This window comes from Macaca thibetana, chromosome 14 (assembly GCF_024542745.1).
Source record: "Macaca thibetana thibetana isolate TM-01 chromosome 14, ASM2454274v1, whole genome shotgun sequence".
NCBI classification, from domain to species: Eukaryota; Metazoa; Chordata; class Mammalia; order Primates; family Cercopithecidae; genus Macaca; species Macaca thibetana.
Window position 1 is genome coordinate 39054807 of NC_065591.1, and position 17841 is coordinate 39072647.

Sequence of the window (17841 nt, forward strand, 5' to 3'; positions counted from 1 at the left end):
CTATTTTAAAAGATTTCAGTGTCATTCATTCACAGAGGTTTCAATGCTGTCCTATTACAAAATGTATTAAAAAGAAAATGTACTATGGTCAGTTTTATGGGTCCTACATTTTATGACCTTATTGTAATCTAGTTAGGTCTTAAGAGCATTATCCGTGTTTAAAAATCCCACTTTGATCTACCATTTACAAATTGTGTGATCTTGTTAACATCTCTGTGTCTCAGTTTCTTTTTTAAATTAGAGTACCTTTCTCAATGGGTTGTTATGAAGATTAAATAAATTATGACAGCATGTAAGAACAGTGCCTAGTACTGAATAAGTACTTAATGAGTAATTATTACTCTCATTATTAAAGGTGGAGATTGTTTGAGAGGGTGAAGAAGTTGAAGGTATTTGTTCATGCAAGATGCTTGGTAGAAATATGTGAATGCAAACCCATATCTTAACATGTAATGAAGCAATTGGACCGTAAGTGCAGAAAAGAGTTATGGCTGAGCTTTTGCTTTCAGACTTCTAAAAAGCAAACACCCAAACGCCTAGAATATTAACTATATGCATTTAAGAAACTGATTTTTTTGTAAGCCATTTGTACTTTTGCTTATTTATTTATTTTTTTAACTTTTTCTCTTGCCTTCTTTATTTATCACTATTTGTTACCAGAACACTTAACATAAGATATATCCTATTAGCAAATTTTTAAGTAGGCAATATAGTATTATTAGCTAGTGACACGGTGCTGTATAGTAGATCTTTAGGACTTACTCATCTGGCACAACTGAAACTTTGTATCCTGTGACTAATCCCTTCTCATTTCCTATGACCCCAAGATGTTGGAAACCACCACTCTACTCTGACTGTTTTAGATCCCTCATACAAATGATATCACGTAATATTTGCCTTTTATACTTTTAAATTAATCTTCACTTATTAAAAACCCTTAATCCCTGTTAGGTGATTTCCCTGGGTTCTACACTTCCTATTAACTTGACTTATTTTAGAAATTACCTATAATTAACTGAAACAGCACAGTTTTCAAATTAGTGAAGCAAAAATGTAGTGTCATGTCAAAATGCTCCTTGCCGGAACGTTCATTCATCTGCTCAATGACTAGCTTAATGTTTCAGTGCACTTAATGCATGCCAAAACTTCAGTAATATTCCCTAAATGAGAATAAATAACTTATTAACTTTGAGTTACACCATTTTGATTGAGAATACTCTGATTAATTTGTCCTTGTATACGTTTTTCTCTGCAGTTTCTGAAATAGCTTTGTACGAGAGACTTAAAATAATTTTCATTTCTGAAGTAATTATACTGATGTCCTCCCTACACCACCTTGTCTTTTCCTTGAAGATATTACTTTATATTAAAATATAAGCTAATTTTTTGACATTGTCCAGGAAGGAAATAATATAAATACTATTTTAATAGTAGTTATGAAAACATAAAGAAAATAAGAGTTTACTCAGAAACACATAGCAATTTTATTAACACATGGCAGATTTCCGATTTTTTGAGAAGAATAATTCTAACCATGTAGTACTTCAAATAATATAATGTTTGCATTTGAAGATGGATGGGTTGACTCATGTTTGGAGATCAGGGCAAGGTAAAATTTTGAATATAAACTGGATGCTACACACATATGTAAAATTTAAATGATGTAAACTTAATGCTCAAATGAGTAATTTAGAAATTGAACAAGTATTGCATCCATATAAACCTGTATTTAAATAGTTCCAAATCACTAATTAAACCAAATTCCAAAATCTGCAATAAAATCATGTTTGATAATTTCTTTACTGCAACCAGAAATAGCATATGTATAAGCTTCTATGATATATTCAATAAAAACTTAAAGCACAAAATTTGCATTATAATTGAGAGACTACAACAATACACTGTTGTTGGCTGCCAATGTTTCTTGCTATCTCTACCCTTTGCATGTATAGATATATCTCAGTGTTTCTTAAAAGGCTTTTGTATTTTCTTTTAACATGTGCAGGGATAAAAAGACCATTAGAGGACACTCATGAAACTTAAGCTTTAGCTTGGACCTTAGACAATGGCTTCTTGGGAGTGGATTAGTAGCTTTCATTCAACTGCCATTTTACTTGGAAATATGACTATACAGTATATTGTTTATGAGGATAATTGGGTCTTATGCTTAAAAGCCAGGTATATTCAAAACAGCTTGATAATGAAGGTCCTAAGTTCCCCAGGTTTTCAGAGGAATCTTCTGGAATAAGGTGACTGCTAGAATACAGTGACTGCTCTGGCCACAGCTGACCATACATCAAAATATCCATTGTTCAGACAATGACCTTTTAGTCCCAAATTATTATCTAGTCTATCAGTAGGCTTCTTGTTCAGACATTTCAGAACTGAGTAGAATTGTGTTGGGCTTTATAATCAGACTCACTCAGGTTTATAGTTGAATTCTGCAACTAGGATAGATTATGTGCTCCGCATCAATTTCCGTATCTGTAAAATGAGAATAATGATACCTAACTCTTAGGACCAATGTGAGTATTAAATAAGCTGTACAATATCTAACAGGATGCAAATGAGAATTTTCCCTGTTCTCCAGTTTAGAAAGATGCTCAAAGTTGCAAACAGTGTGGTTCAGTTCTGAGTTCCCACCAAAACCTCACCTTGAATTGTAATAATTCCCACTTGTCAAGGGCAGGACCAGGTGGAGATAATTAAATCATGGGGGTGGTTTTACCTGTGATGTTCTTGTGACAGTGAGTGAGTTCTCATGAGATATGATTGTATTATAAGGGGCTTCTCCCTTTGTTTGACACTTCTTTCTTCTACCATCTTGTGAGGAAAGACTTATTTGGTTCCTCTTTTGCGCTGATTGTGTTTCCTGAGGCCTTTCCAGCCATGCAAAACTGTGAGTCAATTAAACTTCTTTCCTTTATAAATTACCCAGTCTTGGGTATTTCTCCATAGCAGCATGAGAAGAGATTAACACAAGGTACAAATTATTCCCACATTCTAAAGAAAGATGCTAGGCACGTTTATAGAACATGGAGCACACATCTGATTCCCTTAGCACATCTCGCAGCTTCATTGCAACTATCAGATAATATGGGAGGTAAAAGGGAAGAATAAGAACTGCTATAAGGAAGAAAAGTGTGGGCTGCTGTATATGCCATACAGCTCTCTCAGTGTACATGTCCCCTATCTCAAACTAAATAAGAGCAGCTTCAAGAAAACGACTCCAGAGAGTGAGTGTGACTGCAAGAAGGAGGATGGGATTCTCACCCATACGCATGTGAACTACAAAAATGAAAGGTTCTTAGGGCTTCCAAAGAACCAGGGTGATAAGTGAAAAAATTATCCTCAGGGAAAATTGATCTGTATTTCCTGGAGTTCCAATAGCATAGATATCCACATCTACTTTTTCCTTGAAAGTTTATAAGGACAGAGTTGTTGGAGGTGTCCTCATGAGAAAGCAAGGAGAGAACTGAAGAGTAGCTACTTAGCTGCTTGCCCTTCTAGAATGTGTTGTAGGTATTATTACTGTGTTTTCCTGGGGGATAAGTGGGTACTTAGAAAGGTAAATGAACTCCAGACATATTGAAAGGGGCCTACTTAAGAAGAGTGCCTGCCAAGGTAAATAAAACTCTGCAATAAGGGGTGTGTGTGAGTTCCAAGTTCTGAGTGTAAGCAGTCTCCCAGGGAATGTGGTGTAGGAACGCCCCAAGCTCTCCAGAGGGGGTGTGGAGGTTCTGATCAGAGAAAGTCTCCAGAAAACACTAAAAATATTCCATTAGAAAAAGAAAGCTGGCATTTGGACAGGGCACTCAAAGGTCAGATTAAAATAGTACTAGTCATATGACATCTTTATGTTCCTCCTCTCATCCTCCACCAGCTCTGGAAGAACTCACATGTTGTAAAAACTGTGAGAGAAAGAGTGGAAAAGCAAGTGAAGAAATGGTGAATAAACAGGTCACATTACACCCCTCCCCTCTTGTCCATTGCTGTTGTTTTGCTGTTTCCAGTCCCAAGAAGAGAAGACGAGAGAAACTTTGTAGGAGTTAAGATTGTGCCACTCCAAAATATACCACCCTGGCATATAAACTATTTTTAGTTAAAGGCACATGACAAACATTAGATGCAAGATTATCACTCTGACCTTCAGTTTCCTAAAATCAGGAGATAAAACTCACATGTGAATGTTGTGCTTCCTATACTAGAAGTGTCATCAAAGACAGGAAGTTGAGGCCAAAAGAAATCTGTACAAACAACCATTGTTAGATGAACACCTATCCTTCTAGCCACCTCTCCACCCAATCAATGACTATAGCCCAAGCCTCTTTGCCTTGTCATATTTTCATAATTTATTGATCCTTGTGTAATTCAGTATATAGGTTTTCAACTCCAACTGCATATTTGGGTCTTTATTTCTTTATAAAGGCTCCTGTGCCATGTAAAACTTGTATTAAATGAATTTTATACCTTCCTCCTGTTGCTCTAGGTTATGTTAATTTAATTTAATTATTGGACCTAATTTGGAAAAAGCTCTAAAAAGGTAGAGGTACAATTTTGCCTCTCCTAAATTTTGAATTGCATGAAAGTTTAAAGTTTTAAAATAATATTATTTCTGGACTTTCTAATCTTCAACATGACTTTTATAAACTTGAATGTGATTGGCAAAATAAGCCAGATTGGCCTGTGTTATATTTCAAGAGCAGAGAAGGCAGATTTCTTCCTTCAAAACTATCAATAGCACAGCTTGAACCATGTCACTATCCTATTAAACACCCTTGGTGTCTTCACTAGAGGAATAAAGGCTAAACTGTTTGTCTTATGTTTAAATCCTATTACAGATTGGCTCAACGTAACCTTATTTTCCATCTCTGTCTCACACAACCCAAAGTCCAGCTCCATTAGTATTCATTTAACGACTGTCTGTTGAATGGCTACTATGGCCAGATGTTATGCTTGGTAGATCAGAAATGATCCCTGCTTTGAAGAATGTAGAGTGTGTTGATGGGAGTTAGCCTAAGAGAATCATAAATAAACTATTCTCCTAAATACATTTTTAAAATTCTAGACATCCAGAGGAATGATTGACTATTTCTGATGGTTTCTGGGTTGCATTAAACACTGATTTTTTTTTTTTTGTCAGCTGTGTGTTGCTTTCTCATGCCTTTATGTGGTTGACCATGACATTCTCTTTACCTGGACTTCATTTTCCCCTTTATATTTTAACTTTATACAGAAATTTCATTCATAAGGTTTCTGTTCAAATGTCCCCTCCACTGTATACTTTCTCTACAGCTTCTTTCCTACCCATCTTGCAGAATTTAATTCCCTCCCCTGTGTTTCCACAACACATCATTCAAACATTTACTATAGCACAAATAATGTTGCCTTAAAAAAAGAAAAGATTTAAGTGGCTGTCTTCCCACTAGACTGTGCCTAATTTGTTTCGTTGAAGAAGATCCATCCTGTAGGATTCTTAAGATACACACACACACACACACACACACACACACACACACACACATATATATTTAATGAATGACATTCTGGAAATAATATAACTTAAAAGATTATGTGAGGTCAGTTAGAAATTTTGTATAAAATATTTGTAAGAAATTTCAGTTTATGACAGTCCTACCCTAAACCTAACTAATTCATATCTTGAACCCAATCTCCAGGGGATCAGTTTGCTTCATTTTTTTTTCCAACACAAGCTGTATCTCAAATTTAAACTGACCTTTCCACAAATGAATAAATAAGTAACAGATATCATAAGTGTAAATGTAAATATTCTGCCTAAAATTATTACAACTTCAATAGGTTTTTACTGGCAATAAAGCTTTCATTTGATAGCTATATGTTCAGAACTGGCAGGCTCTCAGGGATAGTAATAAAAATAGAAAAATCTTACACCTCTTCTACAGATGAAAAACTGAGATCCAGAAAGAGTCAATGCTTTATTCACATAGCTTGAATGTAAAAACAAACAAACAAACAAAAACAAAAAAAAAAACTTATAATATATTGAACGAAACATATTACTACACCACTATCATGACATTCATGAACTTAGTATTCAGGGTTTCTATATTTGTGAACATATTGAAAATCCACTTATGATTCACTTTTTATTTTATGAAGTCACAAAGTTAAGTAGCATGAGTCACTTAGCTTTTGATCAAAGTCAGAGCCAGCTCTTCATATATTTGTCTCTTCTCATCTTTTCTCTATTTGTAATTTGAGTGAATGGTAACTCTTGTAAAGTCACATATGCAAACTTTCATTTGGAAAAAATATCCCTGGCATAAGGCAGAATAAAATACACCTGAAGAAACTGGGTTAGAAGAAGAAAAGACAAAGTCAATAGATATGATAAAATGAATTCTTGGTTCTTATCTTGAACATAAAATTTTAGATATTCTCAAGAGTGAATTGTTAAACTCAATATTGACCTACCATTTGAACAAAACTCATAATATGGGGTGTATGAAATTAAGAAAAGGTATTTTCTCTTTTTCACTGAGTGCTCTAGTCAATGTTGTACTTCTACAGCATAGAAGATAAAATGCTGGTGAATACTGAAAAGATGGCAAGCTTGTGCTGTGGGCACATGGTACTTATATTTGTGACTTTTAGTGAAATTGTGATTCAGGGAGAATGTGCCAGCTTTGGTAAAATTTCTGCATTTGTGACTTTGGACACCTTTGAAGATCTTAGATATAAGGCTTATTAATGCCAAGCATCAACTCTCAAAATGTAAATAAATAAAAGCAATGTGGATATTCAATAAAAATTGACAGAATTTAGAGCAGGAAAGATTTTTGTGGAGGGGTGTTAGTCGAGGAAGGTTCAGAGGTAAATATGTTTTGAATCATGTACAAATTCAATAAGTTTTTAAAAATTTATGTTATATACAACAGAATAGCTCCCAGTGATTAAAACAAATTTTTAGCTCCCAGTGATTAAAACAAAGCAAATGAAACACTATTACCAAGAGGCCAATTCTCTCTAGGAATGATCACATTTAGTATTGTGTAACTTTCTTTTGCTATCCCCAAGATATATCATACATGTAATCTTTTGTTTAATATCTGCTTGCATGGCTTCCCTGGTTGTCTGTGTCTTCCTTTTGCTAAAATACATCATATCTCTAATTATCAATAACCTATCAGTTAAATAGTACACACAGGGCATAAACCATGTTGACCTTGTTCAGCATCAAATCTCTAAAGCTTAACCCAATGTGGCACAGAAGAGGTGCTAAATAAATATATAACAAAGAATTATAGTAATTTATAACACAAGATACAGATAAGCAAATATAGCATATGATAAAGATTATGATAGAGTGACCGACTATACACTTGTGCCAAAGAAATCCTCACAGATGAGACAATATTTGAGATAAATTTTGAAGAAAAGGAAAGTGTTCTAAGAGAAGAGGCAAAAGGAGAAAATATTTCTTATATTATCAAACTACAAATAGCTACATGTCTTTGTATAAATTGGTTTAAGCAAATAAAATGAACTAAATTTTAATGAGCTCCTAGTTCAGGTTAGCTTCAGGCAAAGCCAGATTTATGCTCCAACATTACGGTAAAAGCAATCTCTTGGGTCTGTTTCCTTTGGGTTTTCTTCATTTTCAGGCTCCCCAGGTCATCCTCAACAATACCAGGCTCTCTCCTTATGACACCGTCAAGTTTCAGTTTGAAGCCTCATAGTCTTTCCAAGCCCAGAAAGTAAGTCCAGAATTACCAACTAAAGCCTTAAAGTTCACTCTGATTGGATAAACTTAGGCTCCCTTCTAAATCAATCACATACTGTATGGTCATAAATTAGTCAGGCTAACTCCCAGACACTGTGGTTTTATCTACTAACATTACAATTGAGAAAGAGACAAAGAAGGTTTCTTAGAACAAAACAAAACAAAACAAAACAAAACAAAAACATGGCCCCTGTTTCCATAAAGAAGACGATGAGCACTGATGTAGTTATATACTGCAACTGCCAAGGTAGGCCTTATGTATTTTTTCCTAAAACCATCTGCTGAAGAAAATAAGTTTCCTCATACTAAGGAAGATAAAAATCCATGGGCATTTTCCCCTTAAGTAACCTGAAAATACAGAAGAAGAGGATAGTCGTTAATATCAACAACTTCCATAGCCAGTTTCTCAGAGTGTGAAAGAATCTTTGGCCCAGTTCCTAACCAGATGGTTAAATATGACATGTCTCAGTGGTTATACGAGTATAAATTTATGCCTGTGTCCCATCCCTGCATGAAATCACAAACAGGAACATAAAAGACCCACATGAATTCTGCCCTGAAATAGAACTGAATCAGACAGGCTTGGCCAATCTGAGACCCCTGGAGGAGTTTCTGTAAACAGCCTAAGATTAAGCAGCTCCTCCTCCCCCTACAAATTAAATAAAATTTTCTCTTTAGTGGGAGGAAGAGAAAAGTAAAATGTTGCCTTAGGGACCCATTAAATTTCTATATGAGGCTCAGTTTCCATCTATTTTAGCTGAAAAAGGATATGGAGTCAGGAACCTTGAGAGCAGAGGTCAAGGCCACAGTTTGTTAGATTTCCATAAATCATTTCCATAAATGATTGCTTGGCTGTGGGCGCAGATTAATGTTACCAGATTAATGTTACTTGAACAGGAAAAAAAGAAAAGAGGAAACCTAAAATTGATCTCCCACAAATAGTAAGATAACTATCAAGGCTACTGGCCAATGCTATTAATTAGTATTTGAGGTTTGCTTTTCTATCCACATTTGACTTAACCTCCCACTACTTTAGAACATGCCTCTTTTGTATGAGCCAGGTAGATCTCGTTGCCATCCACAAAAACTAGAAATTCATTATCACATCTATCACTGAGAACTCTTACTGTTGCAAGTGACAGAAGTATCAACTCAAATTAGGCATAAACAATAAAGAACTTATTGGCTCAACCATAAGCCAGTAAGTTGGAAGTCTGCATTGGAAGGCAGAATGGCTTCAGACAGAGCTTAAATATGGGGCACAAACTATGTCAACAACTTCCATAGCCACAGGATATCCCTTGGAAAAGGGATAACTTTCCAAGAGAACATTAGAATATTCATACTGGAAAGAAAGGCATGTATGCAGGGATGGCAAAAAATAAACTGACAGACACACGAATGAATGCTTTGTGATAATATGCTCTTTGTTCTTGTCATTTCATTCTCCAGAAATGCCCTCCTCCTTTCTTTTTAAAAGTCTGTCTTTCTTTATAATTTCTTTCCTTTTCTATCTTCTTTGGACCATATTTATCTCTTCTACCAAAAGACCAGAACACTTCTACTTTATCATTTATTTTTCCTTCAACATACACTATAATGAATAGTTACCTCATTTCTCCCTTAAATGATCATTCCCAAGTTACAAACAGCTCATGGGTGCTACAAGAGGTAAATTCAAAAGTCTGTAGCATGGAAGATGGAAAAAATTTCTATTTAGAAACATGATAATACAGAGTGACAGTTTCCAGGATATGAATTTAATTCATTTCCTGAATATCAATTTAATACAAATTCCAGGAAATTAATTTAATTAATCCATTGTGTGACTCAGGTACAACATAAACATTTTAATTTGACTTCCAGAACCATCCTAAATCCCCTAGTCCTCCCTAACACGTGCGTCTAATGGTGGAGAGGGAATACTGCTTCCACCCACCACTTGCCTTGCTGGAACTGGGTGATGGGAGGAGGTCCTCCTTCACCACCATTTTTGATGGCTCCCAAAACCTGAGGAAGAGACTGGAGTCATAGAGAGTGCACAGGGGCTCCACAGGTGGGCTTGAGTGAGATGTCATGGGGGCAGAGGATGCAAAAGAAAAATGTTATATTCATTAGGGAAAAGAAGCCTAAGAAAAATGTTATATTCATTAGGGAAAAGAAGCCTAATGTGGATGAGGATTAAAATAGTGGCCAAGGCAGAGCTCAGGATAGCGTTCATTAGAAAGAAGCAGTAGGGGAAGGTTGACAAGCATAAAGAGGTAATAAGACTTAGGACCATGGAGTAAACCCTGGAAGAGACTTCTAAAGCTTATGTTTTAGGAGATGAAAGTCTGAAATTAAACTATATTAGGCAGGGTGCGGTGGCTCACACCTTTAATCCCAGCACTTTGGGAGGCTGAGGCGGGAGGATCACAAGGTCAGGAGATTGAGATCATCCTGGCTAAAACGGTGAAACCCCGTCTCTATTAAAAATATAAAAGAAAAAAACCAGCCAGGCGTGGTGGCAGGCACCTGTAGTCCCAGCTACTCAGGAAGCCAAGGCAGGAGAATCGCTTGAACCTGGGAGGTCGAAGTTGCAGTGAGCCAAGATTGCGCCACTGCACTCCAGCCTGGGTGACAGAGCGAGACTCCATCTAAAACGAAAACAGACAAACAAACAAAAAAACTATATTAAACTACCCATATAGTTTAATTTCATTCAATACAGACAGTGTTGTCTGTATTGTGAACCTTCCTCATGCAGGATCTTTTTTGTTGTTGTTCTCTGTTGCCTTCTCCTTCTTTGTAACCATCTACCACATAAGATCCTGATACTGACTTCTACAGGGTGAGATGAGAGTATGAAGATAAGGCTGAAAGAATGACTCTTAATTATTGCTGGACACCCATGGATGAGGAGGAGCCAGGGTATGCCAGTGATTCCAGGAATAATAGTGTTGTTACCAGTTTAGGCAGTTTGCTTACACATATACACTGTTATGCGTGTGTGTATGTATGTGTGTCAAAGCACATAACATATATGGCTACTCTGTAAGTACTAATGTGATGAGTGAATGTCTTCTCTAATATTAACTAGAAGCAGGGGCCATGGTTTATTCTTCTCTTAATGAATTTTTATGCTTGTACAATGTCTTACATTTTGGTAGGTCCTATATTATACTGTTGACTGACAAATAGTGAACATTTTATACACTGGAACTTTCACTAATTCTTATTCTGCTCACCTTTTTTGGTGATAAAATTGCCTATTTCAATTCAAATCTCTGTGACTGTGTATGTATTTTATGAAGTTAATAAAGCTCTACTTTGTTTTAATGAATCTTATGAAGAATACCTATAAAAGGATATGAGGAAATTTTTAAGAAACATTTTATTTGATTTTCAAAGCAAAATAAGATAAAAAAGAAAGTCCAAGCTCTCTGTGGTCATCCTTGTGTTCATGAGAAATTGTAAGATATGTAGTATTTGTTTGTGGAAGCCATGATTTCCAAAACCCACTCCTTGGCTCTACTGTAGAATTAATACTTCTGTAAATGCTTTTGCTTTGAGACATGTCTTCATGTTGGCCTTGAAAATGGAGCATGAATTATGAAATTTCACTAGCTAGAGTCAATTATTCAGTGGAAAAGAAGAACTATAAAATGCTGAGTTGTGCTCATCCACTATGGAATCAGATAAGAATTCTGAAGAAAACATCTTCAGAACAAATAGAAGAAAAATATAATTTATTTAATGTTAGAGGAAAATAAACAAAGAAATGATGAGATGGGGATTCTTATATTACTAAAGATGGTTAGACTGACTCCCAGATCTTTGCATTTTTTTGCAATTTATGCAATTCACTCTCAAGAGCATTTGTTTGGTCTAAAAGTCATGTAGTTGCAGGAATTAACTTGGAAACTCAGGGTAATATGAGTATTTGTTGGGCTTTTTTTGGTTTTCAGATTCAATATATATATCTCTTGTCCTTATAGCAATTGATATGAATGGCCCAGGAATTTGGAGGTTGAGAAGTCACAAGAGAGTAAGATAAATAGGCAGAACAATGGAAAAAAGGAAATGGGGCATAATCTCACCCATTAAATGTATATTCTAGGCCCCTTCCCTGCACAAGGCATTTTTCACACATTTTTTAATCCTACAGTCAACTCTACAAAGTAGGTGTCTCACTGAGAATAGACAGAGAAGTTTTAAATAACTTGCACAAGTTCTAAAGTCTCCTGTGTCTGTGCTACATTCATAGTTGTTCTATGTCAAAGTCCAAGTCATATCTTATGTAATGATGACCCTTGGGAGTAAGGAAGACATATAAGGGTATAACAATTCAGGATACAGAGAATTATAGGCTGACCTTTATATCTAATTATCTGAGTGACCTGAAACAAGCCACTCATACTCTTTTGGCCTCACTTGTTCCCTATAAAAGAAGCTTATAAATCTAGCTCTGCCCATCTACAACTTAGTCACTTTGGTCTAGATAATGCATGATTGTTCCTCTCTCTGTTTCCTCTTTAATGCATTATTCATAATTCAAAGAAGGCATCTCATTTCTAAAGGCTACATTAACACTTTATGATAAAAGCAGGAAGTCTTTTTTTTCTGGCTTCTTTTTGTCCAGAGTGGGAACAAAATAGGGAAATTTAATTTCTGGTACATACATAACCTCATTTTCCTTTTCCAATTTCCACTGAAGTAAAGTAAAATTTCCAACCACTTTACAAGGACTTCTGATATCTTCAGAACACTGTTACATGTTGCTAATACTTAAAGCTAACACAGACACACTGAATTCAAGACAAATTACTGACCTCATTAAGACTATGGAGATGCCACTGTCATCATCAGGCGTCAACACCCAAGCAGCCAACAGAAACCAAGGTCTTCCTGCAGCCAACACCTTTCTGTTTTTTCCAGTGCCTCACATACATTCTTTTAGAAATACTTCTATTGGTAGAAAAACAGGAATGCCCAGAGACATCTATAGGTCAAAAGGAGTCCTTCTTTGCAGTCTGACATTTTATGAGAATGTAATGGAAATGTTTGTAACACAAAGAAAGAATAAATGCTTGAGGGGAGAGATACTGTCTTTACTATGATGTGATTGTTATGCATTGTATGCCTGTATCTAAATCTGTCACGTACCCCCACAAATATATATATGTGGCGGGACACGGTGGCTCACACCTGTAATCCCAGCACTTTGGGAGGCAAAGTTGAGTGGATCACCTGAGGTCAGGAGTTTGAGACTAGCTTGATCAACATGGCAAAATCCTGTCTCTACTAAAAATACAAAAAATTAGCCATGTGTGGTGGCATGAGCCTGATGAACATGGAGAAACCTCATTTCTACTAAAAATACAAAATTAGCCCAGCATGGTAGCCCATGCCTGTAATCCCAGCTACTCAGGAGGCTGAGGCAGGAGAATTGCTTGGACCCGGGAGGTGGAGATTGCAGTGAGCTGAGATCATGCCACTGCACTCTAGCCTGGGCAACAAAAGCAAAACTCCATTTCAAATAATAAATAATAAATTAATAAATAATACACACACACACACCCCACACTATGTACCTGCAAAGATGAAAAATTTAAAAAATTAGAAAAAGAATCATGACATTTGTTTCACTTCCTACCAAGGAAGTGAAACATACATACATATATATATATTATATATATATTAAATATAAATATATATATAATACACACTGTTCAACATTCCTGGGGATAACTGTGTATCAGTTTGAGAAGCTCAGCTTGTAATACATAGGATTTTGCAATTTGCCTCATATAAATTGTGAGCCCCAGCACCTGCTGAATCATCACCTTCTGGAAAACCATTATAAGAAGTAATCTCACCTCCAGAGTGTATTTTGAATGATAGTTAGCATATGCTAGCTATTAGTTGCAGACATTGTGCTAAATGGTTTTTGACATTATATCATTTAATGTTCTTAAATACTCCATGAGTAGGGATTTTTACACCCTTAATATATATAAGGAATCAGAAACATAAAGTGATTCATTTAACTTTCTGAAGTCATGCAATTAGTAGCAGAGCAAACTGTGAATACTAGTATGACTCTAGAGTCCAGGTAATTACTTCTCTGCTGCAAAGTTTACACAATAAAAATTTTAATTTAGATGGGAATCCTGAATTACCTGATAGATTGCATTCCTAGGTAGGCAACTTCTACTTCTGTCCCAACCAGTATTCAAATATTATATGTACCTCAGAAAAGTACAAAAATAAATGACATAGACTTTTGCATTTATTTACAAATTATAAAAAATGAGAATATCAAATATCAGATTGTCATTATAGCTTATATTTTCTGCTCATACTGAAGCAAGAACTTTCTGAATAGAATTTTCAGAGACCATAAACAAGTATATTTAGCTTTTGAGATCTCAAATTATAGAGTAGGAAAAAGAAAGGGCAATCCAAATTAAAGCTGAAACATGAGAATGTGGAAGTAAGATACAAACATGCACAATATAGATAGTTTATTGATCATCTAAAGATAGGCAAAATTGGGCTGGGTGCGGTGGCTCACGCCTGTAATCCCAGCACTTTGGGAGGCCGAAGCGGGCGGATCACCTGAGGTCAGGAGTTTGAGACCAGCCTGCCCAACACAGAGAAACCCCATCTCTAGTAAAAATACAAAAATTAACTGGGCGCGGCTGTGCATGCCTGTAATCCCAGCTACTCTGGAGGCTGAGGCAGGAGAATCACTTGAACCCGGGAGGCAGAGGTTGCGGTGAGCCGGTGCAATAAATGTTAAGGAATATTGAGATAACTTAAGAGTCATAAAAAAAATTATGGAAGCAAAAAGAGGAAGCATTTTGAGGGATTTCAACTGAGATGTGCTGAGTTTGAGGCATAGCCAGAATAACACAGTGGAAGTGGCTTCTAGGCTGTTTATAGTATGCATCTCTGGAAACGACATTATACCTGTACTATGGATGTGTTGGCCAACTGCATAAAGACAATAGTTGAATCTAACGGAATGGATGTGCTAACTCTGACAGAAATGACTAGAAGACAAAAAAATGGTGAAAAGGCATGAATATTTAAACTATCGATTCTTTTTTTATTAAACTATTTTCTAACCAAGTCTACTGTAAAAAGTTATGTATATCTGTAAAAAATTAATTTCCCACTTCTGTGAAATTGTAGGTTCAATATCTAGGAAGTCTCAATTTTAGAAGACAAAATAACAGCATGGAGATTTTTTCTTATAGTTGAAAGAAAATTTATAAAAGAATGTCTTATCTCTTGTTTATAGAACTCTTATACTGTAAAACAACTCATATAATACATGATAATCTATGAGCAATAAATCAGAGATTGACTGGGGGTTATATAATAAGGAAGTTTGCCAAAATTCTTAGAAGAATCCTCTTGTTGTATAATGGAATTTATTATTTCCACAAGATTTTTCATGTGACAGAGATCAGTGTCCAACAATATCCAGAGTTTTAATAGCTTTGCTTAACTTTTACATTCCCATTACAACGCCTTCTTTTATGAGGAAAGATAAATTACAGCAGTTTTACTTTAGTACAACATTTAAAATATCTATCATGCAAATTTTCTACAAAGCACAATTAATTCACTATTGACATATAAGAGCTGTTCATTATAAACCAAACCCTCAGAATTTTTTGGTGAATGCAAACTATTAGTATATAGTATTTTTCCCTCAGACCTGCAGAGCAAGAACAAAAACTGAGTCTAAGTAAGTAACACTCAAAGGTTTAAAATTATTCTTCACATTTAATTCTATTAACACTGTCAGCTCATATAGAATCTAAGTCAGATCATAAAATAACTAAAAGGAATATTCTCTTGTTCTCAATGAGAACATAAATAATATATTACCCTTTATATAATTGTGCTTAGGAACAAGAGATAAAAGAGATGAATTAAAATGGCAAGTGTTTTCTTTGCAGTTTATGGTTAAGATTCCTGATTTCACCAGTCATGCCAAACAAAACTAAGCCTTGATAGTCCTGAGCATTCAGAGGAACAAAGTCTATTACACCATTAATATTTTTCTGAGTTTACTGACTTTGTTTTCTGATATTTAATTCTATGCACAAAAACTTCAGCACTCTATTTTTTACTTCAAAAGTCTATTTATACATTTTGGGAAAAAAAATAACTGAAGAAACTAAAATTGGCATCAGCTATACCACCAGAAAATGGATGACATCAACATTTATTTATTACACATCAGATATTAAAGAAGTACAAACATAAGTTAAGATACTCATACATATCAATCTGAAGGTTAGCTTACCAGTCGGGACAGAACTGGAGTGCTGAAGTTCCAGTTGACTAGAATCACCAGAGAGTTCAGTCAAACAGGGTAAAGCAAAACCTGAGTTGGAAGCATGCTCATATCTGAAGCCTTCAGGAGAAAAATTATCCAGTTCAAATTTTAAAACTGACATTGCAAAATTCCCAAATAATTATGTAAAGCAAAGTTCACACTATTGAATTCTTTAAAATTAAGGGATAGGATAAAATCACAGTATTCTAATCAGTCATAACAATAGGCTTTCCTGTAACTATTTTCACTTGGAAATCCAAAGGAAATAAAACACGCAGAGCTGACTCTAAGAAGTTTTCTGTGTTAATGCCTTTCCTAGACAATTAACTTCAATAGGATGGATGAATTTTAGAGTCGTTTTTCTTGAAGATATATTTTGCCTTTAAACCACAGCAGCACTCATCCCATCTCAGAGAGGCTGCAATGAAAAGTGAAATGGGCTAAGTGAAGACATAGGCAAGGCTGCAACAGATGCTTTTAGTAAGTTGGTACTAGAAGTTCTCACATTTCTGTATGCAAGAGATCAGCTGGGTGGGGCTAAAGACTGTTAGGGAATGCAACTTTGTTCCACTGGGCAGCTCATCAGAGCAATGTTTTAATTGGAAGGAAGTTAATACTAAAAGATATTTCCTGGATGCAGATTGTGAGACTGTAGCCTGCTGCTTATTGAAACATGACCGTGATTGTGGAAATGAAAAGATTTCTTTTTAAATGGTGGTCAAATAAAATATACAGCCTATGAAACACAAAATGTGAGATTTCACAATACAAGCAGGGATCCATAAGAAGAGCAAACCGCTGAAAAGTTGGCAACCGATGGGGCCAGTATTCTTGTATTAACTGAGAGGTAAAATAGCTGTAGGGGTTGCCTTAGAAAATTTAATGTAAGATTTCACCTTTATTCATTAGTCTTTAGTCCATGAATCCTCTGTAGACTGCCAGAGGTGCACACTGATGTTTGGTCAGAGACTAAGTTAGTAAAAGTTATCATTAGTTTAGGGGTCCAAACTAGATAAGGTCCAGGTATTTCCCTCGTGGTGTGTTTTAATCCATTAGTTATTCATTAATTTGTTGAATGGCATATTTAAAGCATTCTTACTTTTTTGGCTCAGCACTCTGAAAAACATAGACATACATACACACACACACACACACACGTACCTATATATTTGTGTATATGTAGATATATACTATGAAATATATATTTTATACATTTATGTATATTTATATTTATATATATAAAGTTTGCAAGTCAATTGTTAACATAAAATGTATTCTGGACAAAAGGTGACATGTATTACTCATAGTTACAACAATTGAAAAAGCAAGTAACGAAAACTGACTCTCTGCTCTATGTGCCTTCATAGACTATCACTCAGACGGGGAAATGATTGTCATTCCAACAGCATGAACAACAAACAAAGTATGTTGTGCAAGCCTAGGCCACCACTGTTTCGAAACAGGCATGAAAATCTTTGACTAAAAAAGGCTAACATGGACATGTTCTACTGGTAATTATACGACATTTTGCTTAGATAAGAAGTTGAAAGCAGGATCCAAATTATAAATGATAATTCAGTTTGAGGAAAAGACGGTTGGTAGTTAAAAGGAAAACACATATAGGGAAATGAGTAAATGGTGAAAAGTGCAAATAAAGTTTAGAGAAATAAAGTAGATTATAGAATCACAAAAGATGGACTTTAAAATTCTCAATTGAAACATTTGTTATGAAATACTG

The 17841-nt window shown here is 35.3% G+C and overlaps 1 protein-coding gene across 1 annotated transcript in view; it reads right to left on the bottom strand.

Moving 5' to 3' along the window:
- Positions 1-16652, bottom strand: part of ANO3 (anoctamin 3) — a 475418-nt gene extending 458766 nt beyond the window's left edge. The window contains exon 1 of the mRNA XM_050755373.1: positions 16071-16652. Coding sequence (XP_050611330.1) covers positions 16071-16224 — 154 coding nt within the window. The 5' untranslated portion in view covers positions 16225-16652. The remainder of the gene's footprint in view (positions 1-16070) is intronic.
- Positions 16653-17841: the final 1189 nt, after the last annotated feature.